The sequence below is a fragment of the Colius striatus genome, chromosome 4 (genome assembly GCF_028858725.1).
Source record: "Colius striatus isolate bColStr4 chromosome 4, bColStr4.1.hap1, whole genome shotgun sequence".
Lineage (NCBI taxonomy): Eukaryota > Metazoa > Chordata > Aves > Coliiformes > Coliidae > Colius > Colius striatus.
In genome coordinates this window covers 1,788,020-1,806,577 of record NC_084762.1, presented here as the reverse complement: position 1 = coordinate 1,806,577, position 18,558 = coordinate 1,788,020, and the positions used below count along the sequence as shown (strand labels likewise).

Genomic DNA, 18,558 nt, shown 5'->3' with positions numbered 1-18,558 from the left:
ACAGGTAAGATACTTACGTGATTTATCAAAGAATCTTCTCAAAATCCATGTTCCTGTCCAGTCTCAAGGCAAGAAAACATGAATGCTGCACTGACAGCGTGAGGGATGTGGTGCAGGTTTTTGTTCTGGGATTCCATCAGATCCTTTGCAACTCAGCTCATGAAGGCTTTGCTATCAGTCTTTGCCAGGCAATCCTGAGGTCAAGAGCTCTTGTCTCCTGATGTTCACTCTTTATTTCCAGCCTTCAGGTGGGCCACTGCTCCCTTAATCGTTTTGCAAAACCAACCGAGAGGGCAGAAGTACAGAAGAATGTTTGATCCAGTTCAGGTGCAAGTCCCACAAATGACCTGAGCTAACAGGAAGAGTAGGCAACTAGAGTAGAGAGGGGAAAAGGCAGCTGCCAGTTTCATACCTGACTAAACATCAAATGACATCTAACAGCCCAACAGAGAACACTTATACCTCACAGGTAGGGTGGGAAGAAGAAGAGGGAACAATCCAGAGTGAACAAGTCTTGCCATTTAGACTCTATCACACCTTGGATATCAGTTAGCTGACAGACATCCTTGTTGGCTCCTAAAAATTCAGTTAACTTAGTTTACAGCTACATGTGGTACAAGGATATTTACCTTTCAAAGCAGCACAAAAATTCAGACACAAAATCCTACTGTTTCAGCCAGAGATAAAGAAGCAAATCCCCTTCTGGCAAGATATTTGCCAACACCAGAAATGGGTTTGTGCTTTTATTAATATTTACAAATTATTGTAAATTTGATAAGTTGTCCAGCTAGCACATATCAATGGTACAAAATCCCACAGGTACCTCAGTACTCTATTATAAAAGGGGTTTTTTTTTTTTTAATTGCTGAAAAGCACACTTTTCTTTTTCCATCCAAGTAAATGTACACATCACATTAAAAAATATACCACTTGTATTTTTTTGTTTCAAGATTCAAGGGATCACAAACACATTCATCTTTCTTTGATCCACGGTGGGATTCTCACACTGAGCATTTTAATGCAACTACCAAGTATTGCTTCTCTCAAATTCAAAAGATTTTAAAATAGGGGAAAATAGAAGCAACTTCTGTCAAGGTCAGGAGATGGGAAACAATCATGATCACAATTGATGCAGTTCTGTCACTGCTGAAATACAATATTCCTCCTTGAAGATGTTCAAGTTAAGACCTGAACAGAACTGGCAGACAATTCTACTAGAAACATGCCATGGCTGCAGCCATGACACTGGGAAAATTATCACTTCTTATTTTGTATAAAAGGAAAATCTTTTTAAAGACATTATTTGTTGTTTTTCAGTCCAGACTCACACAGCAGTAGACAATGACCTCCCTCAACAAACAGATCAAAGTGAGTTTTGGTACACTGCTTACAACATCAGGTACTAAGTACACATCTCTTCTTTTTTAAAATCCAGCATGTATGAGAATATTATACAGGAATCCTCATAGAAAAGAGGATAAAAATGGAGGTTTCTGCCATGGACAAAAACTTTATAAAACATAATACAATTAAAGTACAAAATATATACATAATACATGTCAGATTAGTTAGTAGTGGCATTCGAGGTTTCCGGAGACTGAAGAAATTCATAGGGATCGTGAACCATGTCTTGCTGCTCTCCAACACTCAGGTGAGAAGGGCTTCCTGTAGAATATGGGAAAGAAAAATACCAAACCCTTTAAAAACACAGAAAAATGGAGAGATATAAACAGCACGGTTATTTCTCACGGTCCTTTCAGACTTCTAAAGCCAGGCAGACACTTTAATTGACATTGAAACAGGAGACTTTGAAAAAGAAGTTACAAGATTCTCCAGTAATGTAGATTCTTTTTCAAAAAGCAGTTATTAGTCCATTCCTCTGAATTGAAGAACTATACAAAAGATAAGTGAGTATCATCCAACCAACACCTCCTACCCTCTTCCAAGCAGCACCAAATGGTTAAGCGGTATGTTACCATCCTGTCTTACCACTGAACTTCAGAGTCTACAATGGAAGGGTGTTGTGGGACCCCACCTCCTCATCACTTGCTGCATACCACTGGGCCAAAGTACAATAAACACTCTCTACTCTGTGGTATTTCTAAGTGTATGCAATGCAATTGCAGGTAGGGATTTGCCAGTCAGTATCAATTTACCTCACAAAGACTTTGATCATTCCTGACCTAAAAACTGACTAGTGTCCTTAATTCCAGGAGTCAAAAGGACAGCTTCGTGGCAGCAGTCACCATGCACGTTTACAAGGGAAAACATCACCCTGTACTCAGTACACTGTTACATCAGTCATTTCACACAGAGATCTATACCAACTAAAACAGATGTTTTAAGCAGTTGCACATAGGGCAGAAGCTCTGTGACACAGGTAACCTTACCAAGGTGATGCTGGTCTCTTTCAGAGGTATTGGAGAGAGAACTCAAGTTGGATGATGGCCGGGATCCTACTCTGTCAGCTTGAGCTTCATGAAGGTCCTGCAGCAGCTTTGTTGTCTCATCCAGATGTAAATGGTTATCATCATGATCAAGCTCCTTCTTCACTTTCCCTAAGGGCCAACAGTTACCAACCAAAAACCATAATTAGCACACAGAGACTGACTCATGATTTATCAGATGACTATAAAAACATCCCTAAAATGAATTATCACAGGTGTTCTCCATCACACAGAATCAGAGAATGGTAGGGTTGGAAGGGACCTTTAGAGATCATCTAGTCCAAGCCCTCTGCAGAAGATCTCAACCTCACATGCACTTCTACAAGGTAACAGCTGCAGATGTGTTTTCAGTCCCAAGAGATGCACGTTGAAATGCAACACTGCGAGATGAAGGACAGTGCCATGGGAAATGGCTGAAATGGAACTGACACCCAGTATTTAAACAGCTGTTAACAGCTTTGTTTGTCATCTTGATCTATTAAAACCCAGACATGAAATAATGCATTTAGTCTGCAGCAAAGGCGAGGAAGCCAGCAGAAAGATTATTTAAATATCTAACTTAAAATACAGCTAAAATAGCATGAAATATATGAAGGTGAAGAAATCCCTGTCACAGAAGGCTTTAAGAACAGTATGTTCTCCAGCCACACTGATTTCATAGTAAGCCAAAGCAAATTGTGAAGCTGGAAAGGACTAGAGGTATCCACCATCACACTTTCATCTGAGGTCTTATTTCCTCAACTGTAAACAGGAAAAGAAACTCTTTCTTTTCTCTTTGTGCTGTCTTCACTAACTTTACAAGAATGATAAGAAATAATGCCATAAACTCTCCCTGGAAGCTCAGCAAAGTATGGTTACTTATAGAAAGATCAAAGAAGAAAAATACAAGCAGTTTTCAGTGGAGGAAGGAATTCACAGTTAAGAACAATATGTCTAAACATTAGAGAACAGACATTTACTTTTTACTGAACTGCAATAAAATCAGTGTGCAACAGCACAACCAGAGCTTACAATTGCTCTTCAAAGAACACTGCATCTATGGGAGACATGAGTAGAAACCTTTCTTTTCTTCAAGCTTTCAATTGCTATGGTTATGTTTTACAACAGTTTGGCATTTTCCACATTCTGAATCAGAAGCACCTTAAGCCATGAGCAGTATTTGGGTTTTTTGGATGTCTCAAAGGAAAACAGACCAAAGTTTCATTTCTCCTGCACTAGCCCTAGACTTCTACCTACATCAAATGTGGGGTTATCATCACCTTTGGAACTCATTTGTTTCTTCTGCAAATCCAGCTGTCGTTTTGCCTAAATGATACAGTTACATCCATAACTGACAGCTTGCACATTTAATTACTTACCCAATGAACTTAACATAGAAATATCAAGAGATACATCTGAATAGGGCTTCATAGAGAGAAAGTCCAAATCAGAAGTGTTGCTGTCTCCAGCAGACTCTGCAACCTGTTAACACACAAGAAAGAGAGCAGCAACAGTGACAAGCTGCCACAGTAACTCTGTAATGTTTAAGGTAAATAAATGAATCCATGCTCTCAAAAGTGTGCACCACAGCACTCAAAACTAGAGGCTCCATAACCACCTTGGTCAACCTGCAACTCACTGGCAGCTGAAATATGGTTCCAGGACAGACTTGTCACGTGAATAACAAGGGATCTGAAACCCACATTACCACATCCTCCAGGACTCAAGCATGTGCTCAACTCATCCTTGCCCCATGGCAGAATGGGAAGTATTATCAGCATTCCCCATTATGAAGCATTCCTGGATCTCTTTTTCCTTCACCTTTCCAATGCAACACTGGATGTACTGACATTTTTAGGATGTGACTAATCAAAGCAGTAAGGTGGGTCTGCTTATACACAGTATCAGCTGGAGCTGGTCTCTCAAGCAGTTTTCTATACCTTTGGATAATGAAATACAGCCTGCACTACAACAACTTCCTTTTTTCCATACCTGTTCCAATACTGCTATGCAATAGCAATTAGCAAGAGTCATTAAGCTTCAAGAATTCTCTGAGGTTGTCTATTCCAGCAGAAGGAATAAGACATACAGAAAAAGAATACAGAACAAGAGGACAAACAAAGCCACTAACTAGAATAGACTGTCAGAAAATCTGTTTTAAGTACTGAAAACTTACTCTAGATACTGTTATTTTAATCTTCTACCTCAGAGCATGCATATCCTTGCACTGAAACAAAACAAATGCCTCAATTCTCCCTTTTTTTAAAGCACAAGAAACATTTTACCATGATCTGTTTGGAAGAATCTGGACAGGTATTACGCAGCTTGTGTTCTTCTTTGATGAGAACTGGCAGGACCTAAAGAACCAAATCTTACCTTAGATTTTAGCATTTCACAGCCTGTTTCCTAAGAACACTCTTAGTCTTTGCAATTTACTATTTCCCACGACCAGATCCTAGGCCACCACAGAACACTTTCATGTTTTGTGGTGTTTGTAGAGATCCTTTCATAAAAAAACTAAAGACCGGCTCTTCTCTAATGGATGACCACACACACATTCGTGTAAGCAATTCAGAACTAACCACGACAGCCACTTACAAGATACTCTTCAGGACTAACTTAACAGTTTCTTCTTAATCATATACTCCACCTTATGTAGGTTTCCTGTATTACTATACAGAATAGATGCACATTAAATCAGGAATCTGACTGTTGCAAGCCCAGAGAACATAAATTTCTCTACTTTAAAGACCAAGACACTTTTTCCAGCAAAAGAAAAACCAAACTGAGTATCAGCATAACTTACTTTAACTTCATCCAGTGGTTTTACTGGGATGTTTCTCCTCTGGGAAGACAGAATACTAACAATTACTTTAATTCAGTGTAAGAGAAAGACCTCTCTCAAGTATGACTTGGAGTCTATTCAAACTTCACACACAAGATGAGGCTACAGACAGATAAATTTCACATGTCTGTAATGCAACTAATGATGTCATGGTGATGGTTTTGTAATATCTTAGTATTATGCATTTTAAGTAACCTCTGAGTCCCTTTACACCATTTCTTACACTCAAGTGCAGTATCTCAGTCATTACTTCAGTAACTTCTGATTCCATATCATTTAAGGCTGCATTTTCAGAGATATTCATTCTTACTCAGACACAGCAGCACAGAATACTCACACATAAAACACATGGTACATCATCACTGAGACACATTTACTTGCGCAAAACCTGCACATTTCCACAGGAGTCAAAACCGAACAGCATGTCTAAGCTTAAATAGCCACTGACCATTTGAAAGGTACCCAGAAACTGAGTTATTTTCCCCAGACACCACCATCACGTTTCTATTTGTAAGTCTGCAGAGATTTAGCATAATCTCGTTTCTACCACATCAGGAAGCCTGAATATCCTCCATCCTTCCCTCTGCCTCTCTCTCTTTGATGTTGAATCATACATGGTTGCTTGAACAACCAAGCCTGCACTGCTTAAACGGACAGTGGATAACGAAGCACCTCACACAACTCTTGTTTTGATGAGACATTTCTGTGCATCAATAACACACCTGCTTTAGCTGATAAATGGTTTTGGAATGATCTCCACTAGTGATCTGGTCCAGAAGATCATCTACCATCTTCTTGCTGTAACTTCCAGCATCCTTCACAAATTCCTGTAAGCTAGGAAGAATGGAAAAAAGCATTACAGCAAGTGTTCACTTTTGGAAGAAATATTTCACGTTACAATGCATTTTTCCCCAACAGCTCTGCATCACATCTACATATTACTTGTTCTACTCTTTTATGCTTCTTCAGAAAAGCAATTAAGGCCTTCAAGATATGTTGGTTTTTCTTCTCTTCTTTTAAAATAGAAATAAGTGTCTGTGCAAACTTGTTTTTCACAACTACCAGCAACTTTTCACTTGGCCTATCATTTGCAGTGGGTTTAAAATAAAAAAAAAAATCACAGAGAAAGGAGCAAAGTTTGTGATTGATTCTTTTCCTCCAAGACTGACAATTTAATAAACAGTGGCATTTTTCTTTTCTAGTAGCTTGAACTGTTTTGAAACTCCTTGACAAATATGACCACTTTCAGGTCACTGAAATCCATTACTTGCTTTACTTACTGCTGGGTTTGAAGCAAAGTGCTACGTCTTTAGCAACTTACAATATCCTGTGGTCAAAGACCCTGATAACAAGATCCATAGCAGTGTTCCAACAAAACAGGGTAACTTAAGTGTCAATGGGAAGAACAAACCCATAGAAAATCAAACCAACTCAACCCCCAAAACCACCAAACAGGATAAAAGTTGTCTTCACGTTTTGTAGCGAGTTAATTCTTTAAGATAAGTTTTAGACAAGAGCATTAGGATTTGGAGGTTCCTAGTTGAAGTTTAGCATAAATTGCTGTTCCTAAAATTGCTGTGAGAAGCTCAGCCTCCTTAAGCACTTACCTTAAGGCACACTGTATCCCAGTTTCATCACCGTATGCTGAGTACAGAAGCTCCATTTCATCTGATTTCAAGTCATGGAATATAGAGTTGTTCTGCATGGAAGGTGCCGTGTTAGCACTCGTGAGAAAGGTTACTAGAGGAGTAGAAGAAAGAGATGACAAATGATAAACACAAGCGTAAAAGACCACTTGGGAGAGCAGGGAGGGGAAGGAAAACAAACAGTTTTGTTTGAAACGGACACAGAAAGTGCAGTGGGGTTTTTCTACTCCAATGGAAACAAAGAAAGAGCAGTATCTCAAGGATGCTTCCAGGCTTCAGAATCAGCACAATTATTTTAACCACATAAATAAACATACTTCTACTAGTGGAAAATAAAGAAGAAAGTTCACCACCCCAGTCCCACAGAAATACATTCACCCCCAGCCCTTTTTTATATTAGTTTTGTGTGTCTACTTCACTGTTGCTTGCAAGTCAGATTTTGGAGAGCAGATGAGAAGCTGACCAAAGGTCTGTTTCCCAATTCTTAGCACAGTTTCTTGAGAAAAATTAATTCCCCCAGAGGTAATGGAGTACCCTTATTGAAAAGCTTCTCCTGTGGCTACAACACTAAGGCAAAGCATTAATCCATAAACTATTTATGTTTAATAAGCAAAAAGGTCAACTTCAAAGTGAATTCTGCTGTCAATGGAATAATTACGTACGATACAAATAAGCAAGTGAACTTTCATTTGGAGACAAGTATAATCTGAAATTATTTCCTATCAAAAAACTGCTCAAACCCTTAGTGAAGGCAAAGTTAGAACACGCTCTTTGGCATTTACCTTTATTTCTCCGTTCATCTTTAAAGCCCAGTGTAGTAAAACCAGGTAATAGTTTGCTTGACAGTGAGCTCAGATCCACTGGGTGAGTCTCTTCCTCTAAGAATTTGATTTAAAAAGATAATTTTTAGAAAAGCATTTCATGTTTAAAATTTCTTTAGGTTACTTATCTTAGCCTTTACCATAAAGGCTAAATGTCTTCTCATCTGTACATTTCTATTAGGGGTAAATAGTATCATTCAGGGGCTCCATTTAAATTTCAAATACATGCTGTAAATAACAAAAAGCTAGTTAACTTCAAGCTGAAGTGTAGCTAATAGTTTACACTGGGATATTAAATAGAAGGTGGGAGATCATTCTGTATTTGCCTTGCACACTTACACAGGATGACAGCACTTTCATTCACTGTTTGTCTATTAGACTGTAACACTACAGGGCACTTGAAGCAAAAGCAAGTTCTCTATGAAGTTGTAGTAAAATTTGCTAAAACATTCAATACTGGCAATGTTTGCTTGCAAGATTATGGCATTTACCTTCTGCTTCAGGATCAGATGAATTTACTACACTAAACAATAAAGTCCCATCTCCATTTTTTTTCAGATAACCAATCTGTAAATAGAACCACACAGATACAGAAGCAATCATTCAAAACAGTCCAAACTTGAAGAAGGACTTGCTTACTTACACAGAAAACTACAGAAAACATTTTTAGCTGCATTCAGATCCTGCATTCTGGTATTTTCTATTTAATACAGAGAATTTGGGGGTCACACTATTTAAAACACCTAGCAATTGCTTCCAAACAGAAGACTTAGGAGTAAAGACATACAGACAATTCCTTATTCATCTTCCTAAATCAGATTTAAAGACAAAACTAATTCCACTGTAATTACCAGAGAGTCAGGCTTTCTTACTGCCAAGCCTACAACAAAGTTTCTTTCTAGCAGTAGAACTGTAGCTCCAACCCACAATCTGTCTCACTGTGTATTAGCAAATCTAGACTGAACTGCTTGTTTTCCCATCTCATCTTTGATCTTTTCCTTCAAACTCTTGGAACAGCACAAAACCCAAACCCACGCAGCAGTATCAGAATCACTTTCAGGATGACCAAACCTGTGGTTAGCACTGTCCAACATTCCAAGGTGGACAAACTACTATCTTCTCCTAGCTACTAAAGGATGCTTGTATTTGGTACTCAAAACAAAGGATGTGCTGTAGCTGACAGCTGCTACTTGTAACTACAAAACTACAAGAAGTTCTAAACCTCTCACTGACCAGTAATTTAGAGATTAGAAGTTCCTGAATTCCTTAGGTTGGAGGGGGAACTTCTAATAACTCTTCAACCTGTGCCAAAGTTGGCTTTTTCTAAGGCTGCAACAGTAAGGATAGTGTGATGCTATTTTAAAATCACATTCAATGACAAGGGTTGCAATTAAGGAACCCAATTCAAGACTGAGCAACTGCAAACAACTGCCTTCTGCAAGGGAAGTTCTAAAGATGTTCAACATGCAGCACACCTTGAGATCCATTTAGGACACTCTACAGCGGGTTTCATTGGGAATCGAATGATAGACAGTAGTCATACTGATATTCCACACAGGGGATCCAGCCTACATGTTACAGCCTCAGAAAAACTAACCCAAAGCCCGCCACTTTTGATGAAAAAAAGCATTCAACAGTTAGGCACAAAATGGACTCATGAACTCTGTGGTGCAGCAGACCTTGCTGTTGGGGAGATATCGATTGATCCTGTCCCGAGCTTCATCTGCTGCATGTTCCACTAGAGCCAGGACATGTTCTTCAGCAGTGCTATCTGTCAGGCTGCAGGCATTTCCCTCCGGTTCAAACATGCAACTAAGAAAGAGAAGAGGAGCAGCTGTAGAAATTAAAGGCTAAAACAAAACCAAAAGGGCTGAATTCTGGGCTTGCTAAATAAAACACAGTCCCACTCCTCTCCCAGTGTCAGTCTACTTCAGCATTTCAGTGGAATGCTAATGGTGTTACGAGACTGACGTTTTGCAGCAGAAGCTGAGAGCTACCAAACTACTGAACTTCAAACATTTAATTGTTTCTGTACCTTGAGGAAAATAAAGGAAGTATTACAAAACAGAGACTGCGTCAATACAAGGTGAATGCTGTGTGTGTCCTTAGCCGCCCACATGCACCACTACGCTACTTTCACAGACTTCCACACAGAAAGATGCAGAAAAGAAATTACACCATGAGGGAATGGAGACTCTGCAACTCTAATCTGAGATTAAAAAGTCAAAACGAAACGTCAGGCTGCACTTATAAGGACTGTGTCGTTTAGTTGGCTTGTCAAAGCAGGACACAGCTCCCAAGTCTAAGGAGTCCTTTAATTCCTGTTTATATGGCAATTAGCACCCCTCATCAGTATCATTCACACCACTCCTTCTTATTGAAACGAGGGAGTTTAGCATTGATCTTTCAGTAGAACCCTTTTCATTAAAGCACTGAAACAAGGAGAAAAAACAAATAACACAAAAGCATACCTAAGATGGAACAGGACATATCTTAGCTATCCCACAAAAGCAGAGAAAGGTAGTGAAGGTATCAGTAGGATATGGCAGTCTTCATTACAGTATGTATTCAAAATAAACTTTGTACATCAAAATCTTTCAGGGCATTATATGGACATTAGACACTAGGGCCAAACACCTTAGGTACTGGGTAGAGCATCTCCTCACACCAAATCCATTTCTCTCTCCTGGGGTATCTTCTTCCATTTGCTTAGCTAAGAATTTCTCTCTGTATAGAGATTCAGATCCGATACACAAGAAAGTTTTGCTATTAAAGACAATAAAAAGATCACAGGATCACACTGTTATGAGACAAATGCGTTACAAGACTTTTGTTTCATTGAAAGCTTAAGAAAGGGTGTACACAACAGGAAACTCCTCAACAACTGGCACTTTCTATCCCACTCCATAGAATACTTCATGGACAAGAAATCTGAGAGAACGTTCAGAAGGTTGCAAAATCCCACACAAAAATTGTTCCAAAACTACTCAGGCATTGGGATATCCAAGGGACCAACCCCCTTGTTAAACTACAGTATGGAGGCTTAAACTGCTTTAACGCTGCAAACACTGGCTTCAGGCCTCTCTGGTTTTAACTGTGAAATACCAAGGCAAAAAATTCTGCTATTAGGTATATTACTCCCCCCACAGCTCTTACCCTACACCAAAAAGAATAGAATCTATACTGTTGATGCCAAAATAACAGTGTTTAAAAGGCCAGTGACAGTTTTATTTTCATGACATTCCAGTTGGATTTCCAGCTCTACAATCCATATGCAACATCTCTCCTAGGATGTCTACGTTAAGAACACTGAACAACATAGTTTGCTTGTAAATCACAGTTTCTGCTAAAATCTCCTTGTAAAATACAACATAAAACCCCTTTACTTTGACTAGAACCACAATTTAGCTATACAAACGTGACTTTGTGAAAAAGGGGTGCATAATAGCTGGAAGACAGCTATTGCACTAGCAATGCATTTTACAAAGAAGCTTATTAAGATTTGATTGGGAGGATGTTTACCATCTGCTCCAGAAACAATGTCCTGTGCTTCTATATCCTGCTAGGTAAGACTAAAGTTAAACAAAAATCACTTATTGATCTGGGGCCACACTTTGCCCTCCCAGAAAGACCCTGGTTAGCTTTTGATATAGTTAATCACTTTAGGAACAAAATAAAAGGACAAAATACAAAAAAGCTTTTGTGGACATGTGAAAAATGAAAGAGTATTTCAAACTATTATGAGAAGAAAGTACTCATCATTTAATAACAGAAATATAAAGAGGGATAAAAATATCTACCTAGACATTAATAGTAAGGGCATAAGAATATAGCACTATTCACAGAATTGTTGTATCGAGTTGGGAATCACCGAGTCATTAAACTAGTTTCTATAAACAAATAAATAAAGTTACCCATTTACCCTACAGGAGAAAGGCTGAGAAGAGGGGGTTTTGCTCCCCTCGACTCTTTGCTGCTGTCTAACATTACACAAGCTACACCAAGCCAGTAAGCACGCCCACAAAAACCTTTACCTAATAACTTCTTTATTTTGCTTTTTGGATTTCTTGGTAGTCTCTGCTTGTACGGGAACAACTTCAGGGACAGGTTCCTCAACTGCTGTGTCTTCATCACCCAAAAGAGCTGCCTGCTGAGAAAAATCCATGTCCTGCATAAACGACATGCTGCGCTTCAAAGCTAACAGCCGTTCCTAGAATCAGAAAGGACAGAGCGGCAGGGACTTAACCTTTCCCTCATAGCCAAGATGCTATGATAATGGGATGGGATGGGAATGGCCATGGCCTTATTTTGTTCTGAAGGCCTCGTTTCCAATGGCGATGCAACATGATTTGGTCATGGTAGCATGGCATCAGAATTGCTGCAGCCCAACTATCAAGAGAGAAACAAACAGAACACAAAACTGCATATGCAAACACAACGGCTTGTTTTATACAAAAACAACTTACCATAAGCACAACACATTCACACACACACACACAGAGCAGCTCACCAAAGTCACTCCACAAGCCAACAACCGGCTCTGAGTAACAAGTGTGTTTGCACACTCACGTCTCTGAACCCCCTGAAACCTCCCCTACACCCACCACCTTCAAAAAGGAAAAGCTCTCCTGTTTATGCAGAAACAAAACTTAAGTGAGATCCTGTTTTCAAAGTTTCAACCAGCAGCAATGTTTCACAGTTGGGTTTTATACAGGTGGATCTTAATTGCTTCCACCAGTGGCCAGTGGAAGAAGCTCCTACAGACTTCAGTGGTGCAGACCAGGTTGAGAAATAAAGAGTGTGGTTACAAGATTGCTATCAAGCCCTTAAATGTAGCAGCACTAATGGGCACTGCTGCAATTGATCACAGTAACATTAAAACATCCTTATTAATTACTCTGTATCAATTTAATTAACTATTCATGTTCTCCCTTTAAAATATGACCAAAAAAGAACCCCAGGGAGTTTCTGCATTTTGTTTTTAATAGGTCTCTTACTTTGCTCATCATCTTAAAGCCTGTGTGCAGTATCTTCTTGGCTAACTTGTAGTAAACAGTATCTGGTCTGTTATAAGTCATTGCATTATCACACATCAGTTTAAAATCTGCCTGTAAAACACAAAAGAAGAGAACTGTTACAATCTCAAACTCCTGTGTCAAAAGATTGGAAGAAAACATTCTATCACAGCAGCTCTGTGAAGAACACACATTTTAGCAGCCAGCTCACGGAGTAAATACAAACTACAAGGCAGCACAGAATTACAAAGGTTTGAACCTTTTTCTGATCCTTCATGATGCTGTTTTGTCTGAAATTGGCTTTTTGGCTACAGAACCTTTTATTGAATGCAGTATTTCCTCCTTATGCAAATGGACCAAAAAGAAGTAGCAGAGAAATTTACAGAAGGATCAAGGCCACAAATTAAGTACTTTTGGTGTTTTTTCCAAAGTCAGAATAGACTTGAAAAACACAATGACATCAGGAAGATACAAAGTGTTTTACATGGAATTTCAGTTCCAGTAATTTGACCACTTCTTCCGTCACTTGCACAAAAACAGCCCCCCAAAAAGATACCAAAAATGCAAAGCATACAAAACAGCTTTCTCAATGCTCATCACATGCAACAGAAGAACAAACAAGCCTGACTTTTGTCTTCTCCTGTGAAGGCTTATTGGGCATACAAAACTAAGCCACTTTTACTCATGCAAGCTCCCAACACAAAGGTGTGATGCACTCCACTGCCAACAGAACCACTAGAAGAGGACTAAACCCACCACATGTCTGTCACTTCACCTTGAATTCTGTGACTGATTTGTATTCGTTTGCTGCAATTTTTTCCTTCATAGTACCAAAATCCATGGGGTGCTTTATTATCATAGAATACCCAGGAGCGATGGCATCCGTGACTGGAAAAGCAAAAAACCCATGAGGATCTTTCCTGAAAATGAAAACAATAGAGTTATATCAGCAAAGCAAATGAGCATTAGCTTTATACTACTAACAGTACAAAGAAAACTGTTCTACTTAAAGAGGAAAAACCACTAAAAGTAATCTCATAAAACAACAAAGTTGAAAGGCGCTGCAAATTAAGGGGATTATCAAGGAAGCAGGTATAAACTTGATTTGGGGTCTGACAGAGGATGAAGAACTAAAAAAGTTTCATAACAACAGTTCAATCTTTTCAATTATTAATTCCATAACTGGTTTTCTGAACTCCTGAAGTCATCGATGCTTAACAAATTTATAATGGCAACCTCTTTTCTCCCCAAAACTCTTCCCTGCCAAAAGCTAGAATTGCACAGCGGGAAATAATATTCCTTCACTAATCCTGACAACCCCCCAGGCTCCTGCACACATTACAGCCACCCTTTAGGCACCACTGTCAAACGGGAGAAGTTGGAAAGCAACTTCATACCTTTGAAGCTGTCGAAGGAAGTGTTCGAGTAACTGCTGGATTGGCGTGCTCTCATTTTCAGCTGTGGTTTGAGATATAAACACAGGTAAGTGCAATGAAACAGAATGTAGGTATGTTCATTTATTTAAAGATCTAAATCTTCATGACAAGCACAGCTTGGACTGATGGGAAGGTCAATGAGACATGGATTTCAAAGCAGCAGCACATCAGATTTCTAAGCACACAGTAACTCTTTCTTCTCCATTACTGCTTACTGAGTTGAAATGACATTAAACACTAGTGTACATCAAATCAGATGTAATGCTAAGCCTAGCAGTTGGAAGAAAATGTATTAATAAGGCAAATGTAAGATGTCCCACATTTTCACAGGAAAAGTAAAACCTGGTTGCTCAAATCCTGCCCCTGGGAAATCCAGAGTCTTACAGCACATTACGTGTGCTATTGTAATGGATTATTAACCCACGCAATTAACTTCTTTTTGACCAAAAAGAAGGGTGACAAATAGATGCAGGTTTGCTGGCAAGAGAGATGATTATGATTTCACTTCCTGTACACATTAAACAAACACTACGCGTTCACCACCTGCTCCATGCACAGACTTGGGAGAGGCTGGCTTAAACGGGAACTTTAAAAAACTAAAGCAGCAGCATACTGAAGTCTACAATGAAAACTCCAGCTCTTCACCACCATAATGGAGAGACACTTCCCTCCTTAACCAGAACAAGTAGGACAATTTATGTGCTTGCAAATGACATTTTCCAAGCAGATGAAAGTAGAAGACATACCAACATAGGTATCAGTTCTTAGCTTGTCATTTTTTCAAGGCTCTAGACTACTCAGAGACATAAAACCTTTGACTGGAAAACTTCAGTTACCCCTATTAGGTCACCTTGACAGTTGATGGACACTGTTCCCCAATTTAACATTTAGCCCTAATTAGAAAATTCCTCATTAAATTACTTGGCCAGTCAATGGGCAGCGTTTCAAAGACAAGACTCAAAATATATCTAAAGACTCAATTTTTTGCTCCCAAGTCTCATTTCCAAGCAACATGTGTCCTGTGATCATGATGCATTCGAAAATTCTTGCAAGTAGATGTTTCTACTGGATAATGTGAGTTTTACCTGTTAGGCAATGGCTACAGGTAGAGAACACATGGCAAAAGCTGATGGGATTAAACGTGCAGAAATTACCACAGACAACAGGTTAGTTCTCATCTCCAGTCAAAATACTGAAGACTGGTAAATGAAAACTAGTGTGGGGATGGGATTGTGGTGTTTGGAGACACCCTGTCACAACTTACTGCTATGCTTTTGATGCAAACAGACACGCTAAAATTAAAACTCCACAGAAGTTACCAAGAAAGATCGGAACTCATGTCCTCACAACATTTTTTTCCCCTTCAACTGAGCAAAAGCGTTTCAGACATTCTGACCATTGCTATGTACATGCTACAGAGAAGGAACGCTTCCATACTAGCTTCATTCTACCAACTGACAGGACAAGGACAGAGAGATGTCCTTGGTAAGTTCAGTCACACGAACACAAACATCCTAAAACCCACAGGCATCAGGAGGAATAATGGCTTTTTCAGACAGCAGAAAGTTCTGAATGTTGGAAGAAAATAAAGTCTCTGGATTTCAGCAAAACTTCATGGAAATCCTATTCCTGTTTTAAAAACACCCAGCTTCAATTTTCACGCTGCTCACCTGGCTGAGTTCTGCACGCTCTGACAGGGCGATCTGGAGGAGGTTCAACCTCCACTTTTTTCCCGGGATCAAAGTCATCAGTCTCTCCTTCGGTGTCACACTGTTCTTTCTCCCTTTTCCTCTTCTTCTCTTCCTAGCACGGCAGGAAGAAAGGCAGATGTTAGAAGAACAGACTGGAATGTGCAGTCCCACATACTGAAAGGTAAGAGACCATGACCTTTCCTTTGGAATACTCAACTTAGCGCTGAGCCCTAACAGGGTTGAAACACAGTGCACATGCTTTCACTGTCACTTCTGCAACTTTCTCCAAGTAAAATCCATGCTGTTCCCCTTTTGATTCTCTGTATTTAACACTCAATTGTTCTATCATTAGCTACTGTACATTTACTGAAAAGAATGTTCAACTCTGAAGCTGTTTATATGCAAAATTGCAGAGTAATTACACCAGAGAGTAAAGGAAGCTAACTTACTACTCACTAAAGATCAGTCTGTAGCTCTGCTTTGATGAATTAATTTTTGTTGCCTGATGCATTAAACAGGAAGCAATCAACTATGTGATAACTTAGACTACAGCTTTGTTACTTACCTATCTGTTAGTGCACGCAGAAGAAGCTAATAATGAAGCTCCCTCCTCAATCTAGCAAAGGCAAAACTAATAACTTGATTTGATGCTGCAAGACCTTGTATTAAAGACATCTCTTTTGCTCACTTCAAGTCCCAGCCACACGCTTGACTGAAACGCTTTAAAGTGTTTGTATGAAGAACACTTTCCCCTACTTTCCTTGTATTCAAGAGCTTCTGAATCCCCCTACAAGATATGTCACTTCCAAGTAACCCAAGCCTAACAAATAAACGCATTTGAAAGGACAGATGTTAGCCATGCACAGATATAAAGCAGTGCAGTAAAGCTATCACATGAGAAGAGTACAACTACACAGCAGAAGGGAATTAAAATAAGCAGAGAGGTCAGCAAAGAAATATCATTAAAATGAAAATTGCCCAAGTAACTGTCCCCTGAGCCTTCTTGCTGATTCCAAGCTAATTCCTAAAGATTCAGACAACCAAGCTGCCCACACCATGGGCACTGACAAAGGCACAAAGCCCAGCACACAGGTTACTCTAAGCAAGAGCCAATTGGTGGCACAGCACTCAACAGCTCTGATTTCTGACAGCTACTGTGAGTAAACACATCCACTTCAACATTCAATAACCTGGCACATCTCAGGAACAGAAACACAGCCTGGATTTATTTGAAAAGCTGAAAGTACCCTCCTCAAAGAGCAGCAAAACACATTTCTGACCTGGCTGAAATACAAAACATCCAACTTAAACCCAGAAGCATTCATACCTATATACAGCAAATAGATAAGAAAAACAGGCAGGTACAAGAATCAAGCTTTTACTTTGTTCTAAAAATCATCCCAGGGATCTCTCTTTAAAACAGAGGAAACATACCAATGTAAACAAGTGAGTGTTTGCCATTTGTGAAGTGCTGTCTCCAAACAATAAAGTTCTTGCAACAGTGATTCAAAACAAACAAACCAGCCCGTTTCCTGTGCCAGGTTTTAGGTCTGATACCCAAGCATGAAGATGACTGCTATCTCTGAATTCTAAAACATCACAGCCTACCTTTCTCTTTCTTCTCTCCTCATCATCTAGGTGCTTCTCTTTCTCCTTCTCAGACTTTTTTTTCTTCTTCTTCTTCTTTTCTTTATGCCGCTCCCGCTCATGATCTGACCTGTCATCGTAGTAACTAGAATCGTGCCCTGACCCGGAAAGCTCAGTCACTTCACTTCCTCCAACTTTCAGCACCAGCTTCAAAGGTTTTTCCAAGGGCTTATCCACATAATCTGAAGTAAAAAAGTAAAACGTTGCATAAATGTAGGTGGAAGTGGTAGAACACAGCAATTCATGATTTTTTTTTTCTAGATATGCTGTTTACAAGAGTTTGCTGCATTTTCAAAACACATACAGAGCATGTGGAGAGAGAGTTAGTAGCCATGACTGACAAATTACAGAATCACGGAATCTTTCTGGTGGGAAAAGACTAAATCCCTGGAGTCCCAGCACTCCCCTCACAGTGCCACAGCCACCCACGGCTCTCAGCACCTCAGCTCCACGGCTCTGGGGTCCCTCCAGGGCTGGGCACTGCCCCAGCTCCCTGGGCAGCCTGGCACAGGGCTGACACCCCTCTCAGGGAAACAGTTCTGCCTCAGCTCCAGCCTCAACCTCCCGTGGGGCAACTGGAGGCCGCTTCCTCTTGTCCAAGAGACGATTCTTCCCCACATTTTGCGTCACGACTTTCCACAGAGCTCAGCAACTACCTCCTCGGCTCTCCCTCAAAACCTGCTCGTCAGAGCAAGGCGGAACCAAGCACCGGCGCTTGCAGGACCCATGGCCGAGGGCCGCTGGGTCTCAAACACCCCTCCCGCCGCTTCCCAGGCCCCGTAACGCGCCGCTCCCCGGCACCAGCCCGGCCGCGGGGCCTCAGGCGCCCGCGGGCGCGTCTCCCCGCCCCGTACCGCCGTAGGAGGCAGCAGAGGCCGAGCGCCATTCCGCCTTCTCCGCCTTGTGCTTCTTGTGCTTCTTGCCCATGTCGCGGCCGCCGCCCCCCGCAGCCGGAAGCGCCGGGGCGCCGGGACTGCTTCCGCCGCGCCGGGGCAGGAAGTTCCGGGTGAGGGGGCGGCGCGGCCCGGCCC

At 40.4% G+C, this 18,558-nt stretch overlaps 1 protein-coding gene across 10 annotated transcripts; it reads right to left on the bottom strand.

The window, feature by feature from the left end:
• Nucleotides 1-665: 665 nt before the first annotated feature.
• On the bottom strand, nucleotides 666-18,486 carry BRD9 (bromodomain containing 9). 10 transcript variants are annotated; one of them, XM_061995334.1, is made up of 18 exons: nucleotides 18,382-18,486; nucleotides 17,489-17,709; nucleotides 15,860-15,992; nucleotides 14,151-14,211; nucleotides 13,529-13,673; nucleotides 12,736-12,846; nucleotides 11,773-11,948; nucleotides 10,376-10,504; nucleotides 9,418-9,550; nucleotides 8,230-8,305; nucleotides 7,700-7,795; nucleotides 6,879-7,011; nucleotides 5,994-6,105; nucleotides 5,233-5,271; nucleotides 4,712-4,783; nucleotides 3,806-3,908; nucleotides 2,391-2,558; nucleotides 666-1,665 (listed from the first exon to the last, which is right to left on the bottom strand). In XM_061995334.1, the coding sequence occupies exons 1-18, from the start codon at nucleotides 18,452-18,454 to the stop codon at nucleotides 1,565-1,567; spliced, it is 2,082 nt and encodes a 693-aa protein (XP_061851318.1). In that variant the 5' UTR covers nucleotides 18,455-18,486; the 3' UTR covers nucleotides 666-1,564. The 10 variants fall into 10 exon arrangements, with proteins under 10 accessions (XP_061851318.1, XP_061851319.1, XP_061851321.1 ...); XM_061995335.1 differs by having other exon boundaries at nucleotides 10,376-10,465; XM_061995337.1 differs by having other exon boundaries at nucleotides 11,773-11,888.
• Nucleotides 18,487-18,558: the final 72 nt, after the last annotated feature.

What these genes read in the sequence shown, in the direction of transcription:
- BRD9 (XM_061995334.1), bottom strand. Translation starts at nt 18,454, where the DNA reads ATGGGCAAGAAGCACAAGAAGCACAAGGCGGAGAAGGCGGAATGGCGC. An exon ending in CTCTGCTGCCTCCTACGGCG is followed by an intron (nt 17,710 to 18,381) that starts GTACGGGGCGGG and finishes TTTTTACTTCAG; the next exon opens with ATTATGTGGATAAGCCCTTG. An exon ending in ATCTGATCCTGAAGCAGAAG is followed by an intron (nt 7,796 to 8,229) that starts GTAAATGCCATA and finishes TCAAATTCTTAG; the next exon opens with AGGAAGAGACTCACCCAGTG.